The sequence below is a fragment of the Microtus ochrogaster genome, chromosome 5 (genome assembly GCF_000317375.1).
Source record: "Microtus ochrogaster isolate Prairie Vole_2 chromosome 5, MicOch1.0, whole genome shotgun sequence".
Classification (NCBI taxonomy): Eukaryota; Metazoa; Chordata; class Mammalia; order Rodentia; family Cricetidae; genus Microtus; species Microtus ochrogaster.
This window is the reverse complement of record NC_022012.1, coordinates 91,287,371-91,306,371: the sequence shown is the minus strand read 5'-3', so window position 1 is coordinate 91,306,371 and position 19,001 is coordinate 91,287,371. Positions and strand designations below refer to the sequence as shown.

The following is a 19,001-nucleotide window of genomic DNA, read 5'->3' as shown; positions in this document are numbered from 1 at the left end:
TTAACTATCATCTCCCCACCCCTGCCCCTGGCTTGTCAAGGCTCTGGGAAGCCACTACCTATTTCTTTGAGATCAACTTTATCTTCCACACAAATGAGAACACAACACAGGGTATTTGTCTTTGTGTATATGACTTATTTCACTTAGCAGAATGCCTACCTCTTCTATTCATGTTTCTTTTTTTATTTCCCCCCATTTTTTTGTTTTGATTTTTCGAGACAGAGTTCCTTTGTAGCTTTGGATCCTGTCCTCAAACTAACTCTGTAGATCAGTCTGGCCTCGAACTCACAGAGATCCACCTGCCGAGTGCTGGGATTAAAGGTGTGTGCCACCACTGCCCAGCAATCTAAAGTCCATGTTTCTACAAATGACAAAATGTTTGTCTTCAATGTCTGAATGGTATTTTACTGTACATATATAAATGGAAGAGAGAAAGGTAATAAATAAATTATAGAGAGATAATAGGAGATAGATATATAAATGATAGATGATAGGTAGACAGATTAATTATAGATGATATATAGATAGGCGATAGTTGATATATAGATTGATAATCTATAAATGAATAGATGGTTAATAGAGGACTGATAGATAAGTTATATATACCAATAGATTATGATAGGTAGGTAGGCAATGGATAGGTAGATAGATAGATAGATAGATAGATAGATAGATAGATAGATAGGTGATAGATAGATAGATAGGTAGATAGATAGATGATGGATAAATAGACAGATGATAGATACATAGGCAGATCACTTGTGTCACAGTGGCCAAATAGCTGATAGAAACAACTTAAAGGAAGAAAGGTTTGTTTTGGTTAAGGGTTGAGACCTTCTAGTCCACTCTGGTGGGAAGGGCATGGTGAAACACGTGGCATTGGCTAACCACGTTGCTTTAGATCTGTAGCAGATGGCACCTAGAATTAGGGGTCCGGCTACAACCTTCAAGTATTTGACCTTGCACCAGCTGAACCCCAGCTCTGAAGGCTCCTCAGTCCTCAGAAACAACCCAGCTCTATAAGTTTTGACAATGAAATTGAGCTCACTTTTCCAGGTATGGTTACTGTGTGTCTTTTTCCTTAGATTTTTTTTTCTGAATTGAACTGATTTCCCTTTAGTAAACACTTATCCACCCATTAAAGTAACTGTAAATCTGTAGTAGGCAGGGTAGCTGCAAAGCCTTCACCTAGCATGCTTTTTCAGTCAAAGGAAGCGCTGAAAAATATAGGTGCCTTCCCCTCCCAAATAGCATATGTACACACACAGACACAGACACAGACACAGACACACACACACACACACACACACACACACACACACACCACACCCTTGGAGGCCAGAGAGGTCGCTGGATTCCCTGGAGCTAGAATGCCAGGTGGTTGTGAACCCACCTGACACGGGTGCTGGGAATTGAACACCAATCCTCTGTAAATGCAGCACAGGCTCTGTTTGCCGATTGGTCCACAGAACAAAGGACTGCAGCATTCCCAACCCATAACCTCCCTAGTGCTGTGGAGGTGTTTTTACTCCAAACACAGGGTTGGACTTAGAGTCTGCTCCTTCCTCTATCCCGAGGCAGTGTTCTGAGTACTGCTCACACCCTCCCTGCCCTTGCCTGCTGCACCGCTTTGTCTCCATGTTGCTGGCTGTCTCTGCCCCTTGTGTGGTGTTCCACAGTCCAGACCTGGCTGCCAAGCCTCTGGTAAGGGCACCAAAGCACTGCCTTTGGCCCCTCCTCCCAGGCCTTCCCTGCTTCTGATTCAGGTGTTTATCTTACTTCATTGTGTATTTACTTATTAGAAGAAGGGGATCCCTGGAGTTCCCAGCAGCCTTGGAAATTCCAGTGATGCCTCAGGTGTGTGAGTAGCTCCCTGTGAGGGAGCTGTCAGTCAGAGAGATCCTCAGGTGTGTGAGTAGCTCCTGGTGAGGGAGCTGTCAGTCAGAGAGATCCTCAGGTGTGTGAGTAGCTCCCTGTGAGGAAGCTGTCAGTCAGAGAGTTCCTCAGGTGTGGGAGTAGCTCCTGGTGAGGGAGCTGTCAGTCAGAGATATACTCAGGTGTGTGAGTAGCTCCCTGTGAGGGAGCTGTCAGTCAGAGAGTTAGTTGCTCAGGTATATGAGTAGCTCGTCGTGAGGGAGCTGTCACAGGGTTCCTCGCATTCACAGGGACAACGTTCTCTAAAACATCCAAAATATCCATTGCACTGAAAATTGAATGGTTGAGCCAGGAGGAATGGATTAGTCTAACTAAGAGACTTTGGAAGACACGGAAGGGACCACATTCTCACTGATCCAAGACAGAGGGTGTTTAGTCCCTTGGCTCCCATCCTAGGATCTGATGACGGGGAACGGTGACAGGGGACTGAACATCAGCCTTTCTTGAACAGATGGAAGAAGAGGATTCCGAGTCAACATTTGGAACCCAGGATTCCAGGAGCACACTCCGGCATGAGATTTCCATTCCCTCCCAATCCTGGTCCTTGGACATGTTATTACGCAAATTGAAGGCCATAGACCTCAAGAAGGATGACAAGCTGGCCAGTGTTCTGGATGCTCTGGGAGAGTTTGGCACATTCCAGTGGAGGCTGGTGGCCCTCACCTTGATCCCCTATGTGCTTCTGTCTGTCTTCATGTTCTCAGATCGCTTCATGCTTGCCGCCCAGAAACCCTACTGTAACACCAGTTGGATCCTGAAAGTGGGTCCCAACCTCTCAGTGGCTGAGCAGATGAACCTGACCCTGCCCCGAGCACCCGATGGCAGTTTCCAGACCTGCCTCATGTATATACCAGTGTCATGGGATCTCGATTCCATCATCCATTTTGGCCTCAATTATACAGAAACATGCAGATATGGATGGATCTACCCTTATGCTGAGAAGCGCTCCCTGATCAATGAGGTATGCTTGTGTCTGGTGTTGTGTTGACTATGGCTACCCAGAAAAGGAGACAGAGACGGGGGCAATTGGCCTGAGCACATTCTGTGGGGTGCACCAGAAAAGGAACCTGGAGTTCTTGTTTCCCAGCCCTGTGCCCTCCCTGTCTTAGGCAGGAAACTAGAGTGCATTTTGGTGTAGAGACAGGCTTGCCACCTGCCCAGAGAATTGCTTATCGTGTCGTGGCTCTTGTCTTCTGGTCAAGGGGAGACCCTTAGATGGAGGACCCTTAGATGGGGCATAGGTAGCTGTGTGTAGGGTGTGTTCCTCTGTTACCCCTGTATTCTCTCCAACATCTGGCAGACCTTGGATCTAAGCCTGGGTTGAGGCCGTAGAGGCACAGGGCAAGGGTTACGGGTCAAGAGGCAACCAAGCAGAATGCACAGAAGCTACAGATAGAAAAGAAAAAACTTGTGTTGAGCATTTCTCACAGGACTTCATACAATGAGTTGAAATCCGGGTCTTTTTAGTCCATGGGAAGCTCTAAGTTGGAGCCCAGGACCAATATTCGTTCCTGTGCTTAATAAGTCCCCAGCAATGTCCTTTCTGGTCCAATGTCTTTGCTTCCTCTCTCCTGGTTTAGATCCAGGATCTACCAGGTGCTGGACAGACTGAGTCCAGGGATAACAGGGTAAAGACACTTTACATAGAACTACCTGTCCCTTTCCCTGAGTGTCAGTCATCTGCTCGAGGCAGCGTTTGTCAACCTATGGGTTGCAACACCTTTGGAGGTCAAACAACCCTTTATAGGGGTCTCATTTCAGATATCCTACAAGTCAGTTATTTACACCATGACTAATAACAGTAGCAATATCAGTTATGAAGCAGCAACAAAATTATTTTATGGTTGGAGTCAAAACAGCATGAGGAACTGTATTAAAGGGGCGCAGTCTTAGGAAAGTTGAGAATCACTGACCTAAGGGTTCCCCTTGGGGTCAATCTCAGTCTCTTTTCCCAAAGGGCTGGATCTGTGTGGATGCTTGAACAATGCCATTGTCTCACCTGCAGTTTGACCTGGTGTGTGGCAATGAACCAAACAAAGAGAACATGCTGACTGTGTTTCTGGCGGGCTTCTTGACAGGGTCTCTCTTCTTCGGGTTCTTATGTGACAAGTAAGTGTCCTGGGGTTCCCACTGATCCCTAGGACACCCTGCCTCTTTCTCAGGAGATGGCATAACCCATGAACTCTGAATGAATATCAAGCTGGGGAAAGCAAATGGAGGGATGCTCCAAAGCCCTAGGTAACCCAAAGCCTGGCCCAGGTGCACCACCGAGGCTGGCCGGGAAGTGTGACCCTTGGTGGCATCTCCTCCTCACACCCACAGGATAGGCCGCTATCCCGTCTTCCTGATGTCACTTTTGGGGCTCCTCTTCTTCGGCTTCGGAACAGCCTTTGTGAAAAGTTTTAACCAGTATCTGTTCTTCCGCTTCATTGCAGCCCAGGCATCTGTGGGCTACCTCATCAGCAGTTCGTCTTTAGGTGACTGACTCACAAGGGGCAAGGTGGGATGGAGATAGGTTCAGTTCAAGAGGGAGCAAGAGGCAGATCTACCTGGGATGGACAGGCTAAAACCTAGTGGGGAAGGAAGAGGCTCCCCTCTTGGCTTCCCAGTTGTGTGAGGGAGTCAGAAGGGAGTGCCCCCAACCCTCATCCCCCACAGTATTCTCCTGTACCCCAAATGTTCCCCCTCCTGCTACTTGTGTACCCTGCACCTCAAGAATCAAGGGAGCTGCTAAGCCCTCTATTGCTTTGCTTCTTTCATCCTGAGCCTCACAGAGTTAGCCAACTTGTTCAGGGCCACACAGCAGGAAGGAGCTGGGGCTTCTACCCCAGGAGCTGTGTCATGCTAACACCTGAATGCATATACAGCCATACCTAGACTCAAATGTATTCTGTAATTTTCCTGGGGTTCTCTGACTCTTCTTCCCATGGAGAATCTGTTGGCACACAGCCAAAGGGAACTAACCCTCTACAGAGCCTCCGGCCAAGGGGGTCAAAGCAGCAAAGCACTCCAAGACAGGTGGTTCCTGGTCTCACCCACGTCAGATCCCGTGAGAGGCCCTGAACAAGTTAGGCAGGAGTTTTAGAGGGAGTGGTTGGGAACAGAAGAAATGGAAGGGCGTGTATGGTTCTGAGGAGGTTCATCAAGACTTGGGGTGTGCGGTGGGAGATGGAGACAGTCTATCTCTGAGAAAGATCTGGAACAGGCAGAAGACACTGTCTACTCTGAAGTCACATCCAGGGAAGGGATAGCATGCCAGCCAGCTGCATGGATGGCCAGCCTGGGGACTGCAAACTGACCACAGTTTTGTTCTCATGTGCTCTGCACAGTCATGGAGTGGCTGGTGGGCGAGCACCGGGCCCATGCGATCATCCTGCAGCACTGCTTCCTGGCCTTAGGGATCATTTTCCTGTCAGGAGTTGCCACCAGGGCTTTCCACTGGAGGCTCGTGTTCTTGATGGCTGGTGCGCCCATGTTTCCCGTCATCTCCAATGTCTGGTGAGCAAACAGTATGGGACATCCACGGGGGGGGGAGGGGTTGGATCTCATAGGTGGAAGTAAAGGGGGGTATGGAAGTGGGTGGGAGATGCATGACCTGAGAAGGAGCCCAAGCCGTTCACCACCCTCAGAGAAGAACCTGAGAGGTAGTCAGACAGTGGGAGAGACAGAGATCCAAAGATAGGCAAGGGTCAAGGTTAAAGTGGTGAGACAGAAAGCTTGGGATGACCATGGTCACCTTCTTGAGTTGACTTCACTGGAGGAGAGCCGAAGCATGACCCATGAGTTGAAATTGAGTAAATAGAGTCCCCCAAGAAATGACCCTTTAGGGGAAAAGGGAAAGAGGTTTTTGTGGTCAGCCAAGGCATGGTGAAGCTGTTTGCGGTTTTTAGATGTGGGGACCACAGACAGCAATCTAAGGTACCGCTCATGTAACAACTCGGAACTCATTATGTGCCTGAAATGTGCATGGCTCTCAGAGGCAGTCCATTTTGGATGGCAGGACCAAGAAGTTGATCCTAGCCACTCCTTTTAGCATTAAAATATAAAAGCAGCCCTGAGCAGGATAGGATAAAGACAGGTTCATATAAAAAAAAAAGATCTCTAAAGGAGTCACAGTGTTGGATAAATGTACATAGGCATGAGAGAGAGAGAGAGAGAAGAAAAAGAGTAAAGAGACATTAAAAGTAATATAAAAGAGTAAACTTGTGCAAAAATTAATAAAAATAAGCCACATAAAGATATAATATAAACAGAGAGTCTGAATTATAAATGTTATTGTGTTTTCTTTGAAGTTTTTGACTGCAGAGAGACTTTTAAGGTATCTTTACTTCAAAATTTGAGTCTAAGGACATGTTGCTTTAGGAAAGAGATTCTACTTTTATTTCCACAGAAGATGAGAACCTGTGGATTCCTTACAGACTAATGTGGCTTGATGGACCAAGATCCCCCAAAAGGATCTTTGTGAACCCCCCCTCCCCATGCCAATACTTTGCCCAACAAAAAGCAGAAAACAGTTTGGAGAGAACTACACCCAAATTCCCTAAATGTTTGCTTACTTTTAAAGGTTGATATGCTATTTGTAGATTTACATTGGTATGGATCTTGGTTTACTGCTAGAAATTTAAGGTCAATTTTGTTATATGTGTATTTATGCTCTTGTGTTAAGGTATTGTGTTTGTGCAGCTCATTTAAAATGTAATGTATAACTAAGAAATACAGGTTAATAGATAGTCATCTCTAATAGTCAAGCTTGTAGTCATGTTAGGTTTTCTAGATGTACAGAGATAAATTTGAGATGCATAGTTATTCTTCAAATCTCTCAAAGACTAACAGATTATGGCATTTAAAATGTTTTAAGAACTTAGGACTTTTCATGGAAATGAGACACATCTGCTTTTGGCAACACCAATTACTTCAAGAGGAAGATGGCCATCAAAGAGGCTCCTTATGGAGTTTGTTAGTTATTTGGGCAAGAAACTGCTCTTGCCTGGGCTGCTTGATGTTATGCTCTATAAACTGGACATGCAGGACCTACAGAAAAATGACTGCTAAATTTGTCTAAAGAAGGCAAGACAGTCCTTCAGGGTTACTGCTTCATGAAGGAGTCTGCCAGACATTCTCAGGACACAGAAGAAAGCATCTGATGGACTTTACTATTACAAGGCAGAACAGATCTTCAAATTTCTGGCTTCAGGGAAAGTCTGCTAGATACTATGGGCCTGTAGACTGCAGATGTGTGCCCCAATGTTACAGAAGAACTTTAGGTGACTGTCCAGGCAATGAGATGTCTCTGTCAATTCTAGAGTTTTGGAAGTTGCTTACAATGCACTTCCTGTTTACTTAGGTAATATTATATCTGTCTAGAGTTTTGATGGAGTTGAAGAATAGATAGTTATAGTTTTCCTTAGTTATGATAAAAGATAAAGTAGATAGAAATATTGTAACTGTAATTCTGGTTTGATACCTATTTTGTTATATGTAATTTTACTATGTTAAAGTTAAAACCTTACTTTTTATTTAGACAGAAAAGGGGAGATGTGGGAAGTCCTTCTGTATATGTGTTGCTTTTATTGGTTAATCAATAAAGAAGGTCCTTTGGCCTGTGATAGGGTAGAATAGAAATAGGCAGGAAAACCAAACTGAATGCTGGGAGAAAGAAGGTGGAGTCGGTGAGAAGCCACCACTGGAGACAGATGCACCAGAAGCTTGCTGGTAAGCCACAGCCACATGGTGATACACAGATTAATAGAAATGGTTTAATTTAATGTGTAAGAACTCACTAACAAGCTGGGCGGTGGTGGCACACACCTTTAATCCCAGCACTCGGGAGGCAGAGGCAGGCGGATCTTTGTGAGTTCGAGGCCAACTTGGTCTACAAGAGCTAGTTCCAGGACAGGAACCAAAAGCTATGGAGAAACACTGTCTCGAAAAATCCCCCCCCCCAAATGAACTCACTAACAATATGCTTAAGCTATTGGCCAAACAGTATTGCAAATAATATAATTTCTGAGTGATTATTTCATGGCCCAGGCAGCCTCCCAGGAATGAAAGAGTGGCCTCTGTCAACAAGTTGGTTCCTGAGAAATGACACCTAAAGTTGGCTTCTGTCTTCCACATGAATGCACACATACACATACATTGCCACACACACAAACACATATACACCCACTACATACAACCTCCATACAAGGGTTACTAATATAATAGGTAAATATTATTAAAAACTAAATAATGCCAGTAGGTTTGGGATGACAAGTTCCTAGTTTCTCCTCTCTCCCTCTGGAGCCTCCAGATCCTTTCCCAGAATTCCATCCAGAGGTCTTTTAGCCTTTCTCCTGGCTGCTGTGCTTGCTTAGAGCTGATGTTGTCTTCAGAGGGCTGAATTCTCTGGGACATACTTTTCTTCAGCCCCTGCCTTCAGACATGTTCTTTTAGCTAATCCTTCCTTAATACCTGACATATGTTAGAAAGGTTCCATTTCTTTCCACACTCTACCTTATAGTAGTAAATGTCGCTTTGATAACTAAGAATAAGGACAATTCAAAGAGAACATAATAACATACAATGTCCAGACTCCGTGTATTTTTCATCTTTATGTGGCTTTATTCTAACCTCTATTTCTTTTATTTTTAATTTTTGGATTTTTGAGATATGGTTTCTCTGTGTAAGTTTGGCTATCCTGGAATTCACTCTGTAGACCAGGTTGTCCTTGAACCCACAGAGATCTGCCTGCCTCTGCCTCCCAAGTGCTGGGGTTAAAGTTGTGTGCTACCACACCTTGAACTTGCAGAGGTCTGCCCTCCACTGTCTCCTAAGTGTTGGGATTAAAGGTGTGTGCCATCACACCCAACTACTCTCTTTTTTATTTTAAGGACTTTAAACTTTAGCCTGCATATATTTTTAGTACACTGTAAACCATCTAGAGGTTTTCTTCATCTTTGACTCTCTCTTTACAGTATATCTCTTTTTCTGACCACATGAGTCTTCAATTTGCTAAGCGGTATGGCTAAGGTTAAAGTTGTGGCTTTGGCGGCTGGATCATCACTTTCTGAGATTCCAGCATCATGGCAGAGGTACTGGCTGTAGTCATCTTTATTGCTATAACTCTATGGTGTTTCAAGCAAGCTGCAGCAGTCTGCTCACAAACCACAGTCAAATGCTCTGTCGCCAGACCTCCTGCCTGAAGGAGTCAGAGTTTGTGTGGGCAGGATGGCCCAGAAAGCCGACATTTTAAAATGGCATGGCTTTTTTCCTGCTATGGCTGAAAACCAAAAATCATGTGGTCAGTTTTTCATCAACACCATTTAAGTGTTTTGTGGCAGGGCCTCTTAAAAGAGCTGCAAGGTTTTACAGCTAAAGCTGAGTCAGGAAGCCTCTCTTAAATGAGAACACTTGCCTCTAGCAAGCAGAGCCCATCTGAGAAAATGCTGCCATCAATAAGCTGTGCTCAACTCTGTTCTTTTTTTTGTCTAAAATTACTCCCCAAGCTCTCTCAAGCTTTATATGGATGCAGCTGTCCACTTGGGTTCCATTTGTTGTCAGGGTTTCTGTTCTGCTTGGTTTCCACAATCATTAAGTCCAAAAGAAATCACATAGAGGTCTACATTAGTTATAAACTGATTGGCCCATTAGCTCAGGCTTCTTATTAACTCTTATAACTTATATTATCCCAATATACTTGTCTATGCTAGCCACATGGCTTGGTACCTTCTTCAGCGAGGCAGTCACATCTTACTTCTATGGCTGGGTCACAACTGCAGACTCAAACTTCCCTCTTCCCAGAATTCTCATTGCCCCACCTCTTTTTCTTGCCTGGATACTGGCCAATCAGCATTTTATTAAAAATAATATAAGTGACAAGATAAAAGACCATTGTCCCACAGCAGCTGTGTGATATTAACTATCACAGGAGATGCAAGAATTTATAGCACAGCACCTATTGAGTTAGAAGTAGTCCATCTATTTCTTTTAGAGATTTTGTGTTCAAGTTTTCTTTTATCTGTATGAGTGCTTTGTCTGCATGCCTGTGCACCACTTGCATTCCTGGTGCACATGGAAGGCCAGAAGAGGGAGCTGAGTCCTTTGAACTTAAGTTAGAGAGTCACGAGGCAGTGTGTGGGTGCTGAGAACCAAACCAAGGACCCCTGAAACAGCAACCAATGCTCTTAACCAGAGAAACATCTTGCCATCCTTATACTCTTGAGTATACTAGGTATAGTTCTCCATCCCTGCCTTTCTCACTTGTGCTTTGTCTTTGAGAGCTAATAATGATTTTAGAATTTGATTTGTGGTGGATACATAGCTAATATCTTGTCTTTTAGAAGAAGGGCCAGTGTGGTAGTTTTCCATACGAGAATCCCTTAGCTCCAGTGTGGAAAGCTGTGGTTTATCACAGCTAGACCATGGGAAAGAAGGGAGGAGCATAGACAATAGGGGGATCAATTTGTCTCTGGTATCCCAAATGAATGCCTACAGCAGTCAGCTAGAGGCCAAAGTGATGCAAGAAATTTTCATGTTATAGAGACCATCTTATCAGGGATCCAGCTCCCACCTGCTCTGCTTATGACGCTGGTCACATCCTCATTTCCGAGGTCTAAGAATACAATGCACTGTCATACTAGGTCCGGGGCAAGGCATAGAGTAAGCACAATGTTTTATACATGTACACTATGTTCAGTACCAAGTAGGTTTCTTTCCCCCTATGATTTTTGAACACACCTTCTTACACTTCAATGTTTCAACTGGTCATCTGTGTGGAGTCTGACAGACTGATGGGATTGGGAAGACAGAAAGGGAACAACGTTTTATGATATCTGTATTACCTACTTTTCTATTTCTGTGATAGGACACCATGACCATGGTGACTTATAAAAGAGAGTTTATTGGAGGTTTAGTTTCTGAGAGCATCTGTGATCATCATGGCAGGGAACATGGCAGCAGGTAGGCAGGCATAGCATTGGGGTAGTAGCTGAGAGCTTTCGTCTTCATCTACAAGTGTAAGGAAGAGAGAGGAGAGGGGCTGACTCAGAACAGCAAGGGCCTTTGAAAGTTCAAAGCCCACCCCCAGTGACATACCTCCTGTAATGAGACCACACCCCCTAATCCTTCCCAAACAGTTCCACTACCTAGGTGCCAAGTATTCAAACATATGAGCTTGTGGGGCCACTCTCATCCTGACCCCTACATTATCTAAGATAAATGTGGTAGCAGAAAAAAAGCAGAACAGAGTAAAGCCTCACTCATGCTTATTTTCCTGGGGCAGAGTATTGCAACCTGGGCTGAGACCCAGGCCAACATCAACACTCCATGATGTTGAAGAGACAGAGAGGGAGCAGGCTGAGTATCAATATAAGAATAACCAGGAGTCTTGTGGCTTGACTTTCCTGAAGGATTATGAAAGAAACTTCTATTCATTCCCAATAGGGAAAGAGCCAGCAGACCACAGAAAGATCAAGTCTACTTGGTGAATGAGCAAGCTTACTGATGTCACTTAGTAGCATATGAGAAACTCACACGCAGTCACATTGCCAAGATGTCCCTCTCCATGGCATTGCTAGCCTCTTAATGTTTTACACGTTTTAATATCCCAAGATTATATATCAGAGGCAGGAGGAAGCAGTGGTTATGGTCTCAGGAAAGAGTTAGTGGAGGATCTTGTGACCCTCCCACCCTTTCTCTAAGAGAAGATGTTAGCAGCCCTGTGACCATAAGCCTAGTTATCTGCTATATATTCTGTTGATTTTGTTGCCATGACTATGGGCCCAGGTCTGCTGTAGGTCACAACAGTGGCTCTGCTTTATTGTAGTAATGGTCATGTCAAGGACAAAGGAAAGAGCTGTGGAGCATTGTGACACATTCTTCTGCAGTGTTCCCAGAGCCTCGGAGAGGATGTTGGATGAAATGTCCCTCCACTTAGGCCTGAGGATTGGCCCACATATGCTACAGCCACAGTATAGGTTGTAGAAATAGACATTTATTCTCTGCAGTTTGGCTGCTTATGAGTCTCTGCAGTAACAACAACCTGATGTAAAATGTGATTTTTCCTTCAACTGTGCACCCGGCAGCAGTAGCATCATTAATGCCTACAGAACAGTTTGGCAGGCATGTTCCATTGGGTTACCAGAGCCATAGTAGTAACTCCCTACTGGAGCTTACCAATTCCCAAGCCACAGGTTTTTGTCTGATTACTGTACCAAACATGGTTTCTCTCCTGTGGAGTGAGCATTAAGTCCCATATGGAGGTAGTTGGCTGCATCTGTAACTTCTGTGCCACTATTACGTCAGAGCCATGCTGATAAGCAGGGTCCAGAACTGAGCAAGAGTTTTAGTGATGACAGCTCTCTCCCAGTAGCCTATATAACACCATTAAAAGCTATGACCTCACCAGTAAGGAGAAAGCTGAAGCCTCAGATTTAGCTTGATTTGTTTGCTGAAACCAGAGCCCGTGGCATCTTTGGCATTAGTGTCTAAACATCCTGTTTTGGCATGCAGCCATGCAGAGGTCATAGCCAATATGGTTTATGGGACTTCAGAGACCTCCCTGGACAGAGCAGTGGTGTACCTCTCTGTATTTAAGGTTGGAGCTATCTTACAGAGATATCTCCTGTCACTTCCACCTTGTGATCTTTCTCTTCATTTCCAAATCCTTCCCCTGAGTTTGAAGCTATGAATCCCAGGGAAGGCATTTCTGCAAAAAGCTAATGTCTAATCTTTCTCTTGTGCTACCCCAATAATTAAAACAATGACAGCATAATGACAAGCCAGCATTTCCCTCTGTCTTTTGTCTTGTCTAGTTTTCCTGCCAAATCATAGTCATTGTCTGCCCTTTGTAGCTTCTCTGTTTGCTGTGGACAGGTTCCCTTTGGGCAGTCAGCTTAGCTTCAGTTGCCTGCCCTGTGACCCACAGCAACGCCATGCAACTGCCTCTGCAGTGTTCCGACAGCTCTGCTCCATACAGCCACTGTCAGGGATCGAAACCTATTTTCTAGTCTGCTAGCCTTGTGGGAGGCATCCCTGTGTGCATGTGGTAAACCATATTCATCAAGAAAGGAACACAGGCATATACCACATGGAGCAAGATGGCCAGCTCAAGATTTCTTCCATGGAAGTTCCACTCTGAGTCATCTCTGCTGCTTTCTAAAAAAAATATATATATATGTAAGTGTGTGCATGTATCCGCAGAAGACAGAGGTATCAGTACTCCTGGGGCCGGAAAGCAGAACTGGGAGGTGATTGGGGTAGTTAAAGAGACCACAGGGCAAAGGGATCAAGAGACTGACTATTATCATTAAGCAGTAGGGTTTGTGGAGGCTTGAAAGAAGAGTTGGCTTCCACCAAGGAGCAGAAGGCATCTTGAGGTTGGTGGTACCTAAAGGTTCCTTGGTCACATGCTGATACAGATGGCCACAGCTGAGGCATCTCAGCTGGAGTTGGGGCATCCTGGAATTGTGAAGTAAGAGAGAGGTGGTCACACAGGGCTGTCCGAGAATCCCCACGGTGGCTGATGGTCAAAGGGAAGGTGGACGAGGCCAAAAAGGTTCTGTGTTACGCAGCTGAGGTGAACAAGAAGACCATCCCTTTAAGTCTACTGAATGAGGTAAGAAGCCTTGGGCCAGGAGTGAGACCAGGGCTGCAGACTGTGGGAAAGCCTCTTTCCTCATCCTCTCATGGGATCTTAGTCTACTGCTTCAGAATGATGGCAACAAAACTGAGCCCTGCCTGCCAAGGCCAGAGAGCGGCCAGCACCGGGGGAGGGGCAGGCCTTGCCTGGTGTTTGTGGGCAGAGAGCAAGCTGGGGTCCAGACACCATTGGCTGGTCTTGTTGTCTTGTAGCTGCAGCCACCAGCAAAGAAGGTGAAGAAGGTCTCGATCATGGACTTCCACACCAATCAGCACCGTTTCAAGGTGGTCTTGACCATGGCCTGTATGTGGTGAGTTGCTGGGGCTGGTCAAACTCAGGAATGGCATGGAGGTTGGTTGGTCAGGCCGAGGGCCAGGCCTGTCTCTGTCATTCCTACCAGACACGTCTTCTCTCTGCCTCTGTTCCATTCCTTCTACACTCAATCATCCCTCCCCTCCTCTCTTCCTCTTCCCCTTTCTCTTCCCTCCACTTCTTTCTCCTTTCTCTTCTCTTCTCTTCTCTTCCCTTCTCTTCTCTTCTCTTCTCTTCTCTTCTCTTCTCTTCTCTTCTCTTCTCTTCTTCTCTTCTCTTTCTCTCTCGCTGTTAATCCCATCTCTCTATCCTCCTCCTCCTTTCTCTCTCCCTTGCTTTTTTTGTTGTTCTGTTCCAGGTTTTCCATCAGTTACATCTATTTCACACTGGGCCTCAAGTTAAAGGATTATGGGATAGAGAACTACCTCAGACAAATGCTCCCAGGCACTCTAGAGGTGCCGGCCCGGCTGTATTGCATCGTTCTACTGGAGAATTTGGGGAGAAAGTGTACCCTCTTTGCGAACCTCATCCTGGCTACCATCTCGTGTTTCTTCCTCCTTTTCCTTTCTCAAGGTACAACCTGCCAGGAAGGCTGCCTCCAGTCTGCTCCTCTCTGGGGCTTCCTAGTGTCTCTTATCCTGCCTGGCTGGAAAGCACACAGCAGGTGGCTTCCTGCATGTACCATTATTCCCACCCCTCAAGGAAGCCCCAGCCCCCAAGACAGCATTATCCACATTCAGAGTCCTGAGAGAGGAACTCAGGCTATCCCCAAAGTAGTTATCTTTGTATGTGAGGGCAGGCAGTCTCTGGGACTCCATTCCAGTCCACACCGGAAGCAGATCTAGTGGGTAAATGAGAGTAGATGATGGCAGAGTCTTCTTTGAACTCACGCCCCCGGCCGTGCCTCTCATATGCAGCCTTTGATTGGCAAGCATTCCTGGGTACCTATGCTGTCTAGGATAATCTACTCATAGAACATCGGGATGGTGGCATACTGGATCCGTGCCAATATTAAGGCTCAGAGGGCTTTCCCAGGGGCTTGTTGCCTGACTCCTGGTGTCTGGTATTATTGCCAGCAACTCAAAGATCCCTGGGCAGTGAACCTGGGTCAGTCTGTGGGGCCAGAGTGCACAGAGCTATGGTGCCCCACCAATGGCCAAGGCCTACTGGGGTGCTGCAATGCATACTTCCAGAAGGAGCCCCCTTCTTTCTCTCACAGAAACTCTTAGCATCCTCCTAACATTATCAGATATTGATTAGCTACAACAAAGTGAACCTTTCTTAGGTTTCCATAGCCTGGTGTTTATTGGTATTGACATTATTGCTGCTGTTACACAGAGCACTGAATCTAGCTGGCAGATTTACAGATCTCATGTGTAGGCAAGAAACTAGGCATAGGATTCTGGAGATAGAAGTCTGAGGGTTGGAGGCATGGCTCAGTTTTTGAAGCACTTGCTGCAGAGACATAAAGAGTTGACTTTGGTTACCCTGCATCAGGACAGTATGTCTCATAGTCTGGCTCTCGGGGAGAAAGAGCAGAAGAGTCTGGGGTTTTCAGCCCAGCTAATCTCACTGAATCAGCAAGTTCCTGGTTCAGTGAGAACCTCTATCTCCCACAAATAGGGTTTGGCCTGCCCCAAGCCCTGTCCAACTCTGCCATGGTAGTAACTTCAGGAATGACTGGGCCTATGCAGATCAACACTTCCTCTGGCTGAATGTCCAAGTCTGCTGGCTAGGTGACTAAGTGGTAGGGGTGGGCCATTCAGTTGCCTTTAGTAAGGGACATAGAGAAGGCTGGAAGGCCCCAAAGGTAGGGTGGCCAAACACTCAGGGCTGTGCTGTCTTCACCCAGAGCTGAAGTCGACGATAACCTTGATGCTTGTGCTTGGACAGTTTAACGTGGCAGCCAGTGTCACTGTGTTCTTCATCTATACCTGTGAGCTACTCCCCACTGCCCACAGGTATGGAGTGTGGTGGGCTGAGGGGAAGGAGGGGGATGGGACAGTGCCAAGATTGAGCATTTGCCAGAAAACATTTGCTGTGTTAAACACAGTATGCATGGGTTGGCTCACCTAGCTCTTGTCAGAAAACAGAACCCAAATGCTGTCCATTATCGACCTTCTTCTAGTTGACAAAGCCAAAGACAGGAAAGGCCCCTGTTGTCAGTCATGCCCAGCGGGTAGCAGAGCTGGCATTTGTAAGGGATGATGTCTTAGTTTCTTTATATGTCACTGTGATCCAATGACCATGGCGAAAATAACTTAGAGAACGGGGAGTGTGTCCTGGCTTTCGGTTCAAGGAAACAGATCATTTATGGTGGGGCAGGCAAGGCAGAAGGGGCTCAAAGCACCTGACTCCATGACAGCACAGTCAGGAAGCAGCGATGCTTGCATGCATGCCCTGCCACTGCTTGCTCCCTTCCCCACGTGCATAGTCCAGATCCCTGCCAAGGGAATGGTGCCGCCCATGGTCGGGAAGGCTTCCCAGCCCAGGTAACCTGATCCCCTGCAATCATGCTCAGAGGTCAGTCTCCCAGGTGATTCTAGATTCTGTCTGATTGACAAGGAATAATGATCATAACGTGGGGTCTGCCTCTAGACCCTGCCTGGCACCTGGTCCTCAGTTCTTTCTATTGCTGTGGTAGATGCAGAGACCAAAAGCATCTGGGGAAGGGAGGTTTTGCTTCACCTCACAGCATACCTTCATGGAGAATTCAGGAGAGGATCTTGGGGACAGGAACTAAATCGGAAGCCATGGTGGAGTGCGGCTTCCGTGCTCGTTCCTCGTGGATTCTTCAGTTTGTTTTATTATACACCCCAGGACCACCGTTCCCAGGGATGGCACAGCTCACAGTGAGCTGGTCCAACCTTCATCAAACCATCAGTCATGGAAATGCCCCCAGACTTACCCATAGACCAATGTGATGGGGACATTTTCTCAACCGAGGCTCTCTCTTCCCAAATGACTCTAACTGTGCCAAGTTGACAAAACTAACCAGCCCACACCAGATGCCTGTAATGAGTTTGGGTTACCCTGAGGTTCTGCCTCTTCTCCCACGGAGTTCCTGGTGATAGAAGCCCCATCTTACTGACCCCAGGGCTGTATCCTTTCCTCACGTGATTATACACCATTATGATGTGTACATGATTAAAAACTCTTTGACTCTGGATATCCAAGAAGGCAGCCCAGGAGAAATAACTACCCCCTCTTAAGTCAATAAAGAACTAGGCTCTTCAGGTCACACTGGGATGGAACGGGGTTTAGGTAGCTCCTCCCTCTCACTGTACCCAGCCTCTGAGCCTCAGAAGTCTTCTAAACCAGTTCTCAACTCTGCTTTCAGGTCTACAGGTCTGGGAATGGTGGCTCTAGCCTGGTCAGCTGGAGGCATCTCTGCTCTGGCTGTCTTCCACCATATCAAAACACAGCTGCCTGTCTTCTTCTGCTGTCTCTGCTGCGTTGTGGCCTTGTGTTTCTCCACCTTCGTGCCAAAAACAGGAAACCAGCCTTTCCGTGATAGCACGGAGTATGGTTCAAGGTAAATGAATAGGGGCTGGATGTCACAAGTTTTGGGAATTGAGAGTATGCCAGATATTGTCCATCCCAACGACAGATCTCCCTGTTCAAAGCCATCTCCCCAGGTCTTCTGGATATGATCACTGGCCTGGGTCCAGCTTAGGTCCTGCCAGTTCTCCCCCTCCGTTTGGCTTTCCTTGCCCATAGAGCCTCCCTTTGCCCTGCCCCATATGCCTGTCTAGACTGGGGTATTATCCTTGGAGACGAGGGAACTAAGGTGATATAAATTCTTTCAGTGTTAGGACCTTTTCTCCTGAAGGGTGTATGAGAAGATTAAACACACATCGTAAAAGATCCAACATGTGGCAGGCATTCAGTGAAAGCTGGTGACAGAGACGCTGAGAAAAGCTCCAAAATTCCGGGAAAGAAAGGGATCTAGTGGGGTCAGGAGATGGAGACAGCCTGATCCTGAAATCCAAGACCAGGCTTAGCTGGGGACCCAGATGAATGAGAAAGCCCATCCCTCCCAGAAGAGGTTAGGATTGAAAATGTCTCATGGTTTTTCTCAGTATCAACAGAGAGTCTATTGACTCCAAAAGGAAAAGCCAGGACGTCACTGCAATGATCCTATCTGAGGAGTCCATGTCTGACATCTCGGTTAACGATGTGGCAAAGAATACCATTCTCAATGCCCTGCCGCTAAAATCAGAAGCAAGCAGGTCCTCTGACACAGACTTGAAGGAACCCAGCAAAGTGGTTGACGAAGTGGCAAAGAACACCATTCTCAAAGCCCTGCTGCTAAAATCAGAAGCAAGCAGGTTCTCCGACACCGACTTGAAGGATCCCAGCAACGTGGTTGACGAAGTGGCAAAGAATACCATTTTCAATATTCTGCCGCTAAAATCAGAAGCAAACAGGTTCTCCAACACCGACTTGAAGGAACCCAGCAATGAGGAATAACCCAGTCCAGATCCCTGAGGGCCAGGTTCCCCTGAACATTGTGGACTGAACTTTACTGCCAGGGTTGAGGGACATGGATTCAAAGTCTTAAATTCTAGGCCTAGTCTGGCTTGTGGGGAGAATCTGTCCTTCTCGAATGCCAGCCCTCAGGAGCTAAAAATAGCCCCTTGTATAGGGGGAGTTAAGTTGTGATTCATCCAATAAAATATCATTTTGTTCTTGAGATGGTTAGGTCAAAATTGTCATGACAACCCAGAGGATGCAGCCTAGACAGGTTTGGGGTGGTGGTTAGATAGGCAACCAAGGCTTTTCAGGATCTTTGGCTAAATCCTCAGGGACAGAAAATAATTCTCTGGATGGAGTGGGTGTAGTGTGGGCAATCTCTCTGTGGTTCAGAGCAAGAACAAGGGTATCAATCATAACCTCTAGCCCATCCAGCAGCTCAATGCCAGGCCGAGGACGGAACTGATCAAGGTCTGGACGAAATGTGAGGGATTACCAAGAATGTCCCTCATCGCTTAGGCAAGTCTCACTTCTTCCCCCTTGGTATTCCAAATAAGTATGGCGTTAAAGATCACCCACCATGGGCTTTATCCTGAGAGATGTCCTCCAAGAGCTTCAGGGAAGCTGACCTCTGACCTCCACCACCCCAAGAGAAAGT

The 19,001-nt window shown here is 46.4% G+C and overlaps 1 protein-coding gene across 1 annotated transcript; it reads left to right on the top strand.

The window, feature by feature from the left end:
* Window positions 1-2,386: 2,386 nt before the first annotated feature.
* Window positions 2,387-18,340, top strand: Slc22a14 (solute carrier family 22 member 14). Its single transcript, XM_005348211.1, has 10 exons — window positions 2,387-2,896; window positions 3,941-4,044; window positions 4,258-4,412; window positions 5,265-5,433; window positions 13,411-13,531; window positions 13,768-13,865; window positions 14,226-14,440; window positions 15,720-15,828; window positions 17,208-17,402; window positions 17,959-18,340. Exons 1-10 carry the CDS (start codon window positions 2,387-2,389, stop codon window positions 18,338-18,340), a joined length of 2,058 nt encoding a protein of 685 aa, XP_005348268.1.
* The last annotated feature ends 661 nt before the right edge of the window (window positions 18,341-19,001 follow it).

Excerpts from the sequence above, each read along its gene's own strand:
- Slc22a14 (XM_005348211.1), top strand. The coding sequence starts at position 2,387 with ATGGAAGAAGAGGATTCCGAGTCAACATTTGGAACCCAGGATTCCAGG. Across the intron at positions 2,897-3,940 it reads AGCGCTCCCTGATCAATGAG|TTTGACCTGGTGTGTGGCAA; the intron begins GTATGCTTGTGT and ends TCTCACCTGCAG. Across the intron at positions 13,532-13,767 it reads CTTTAAGTCTACTGAATGAG|CTGCAGCCACCAGCAAAGAA; the intron begins GTAAGAAGCCTT and ends GTTGTCTTGTAG.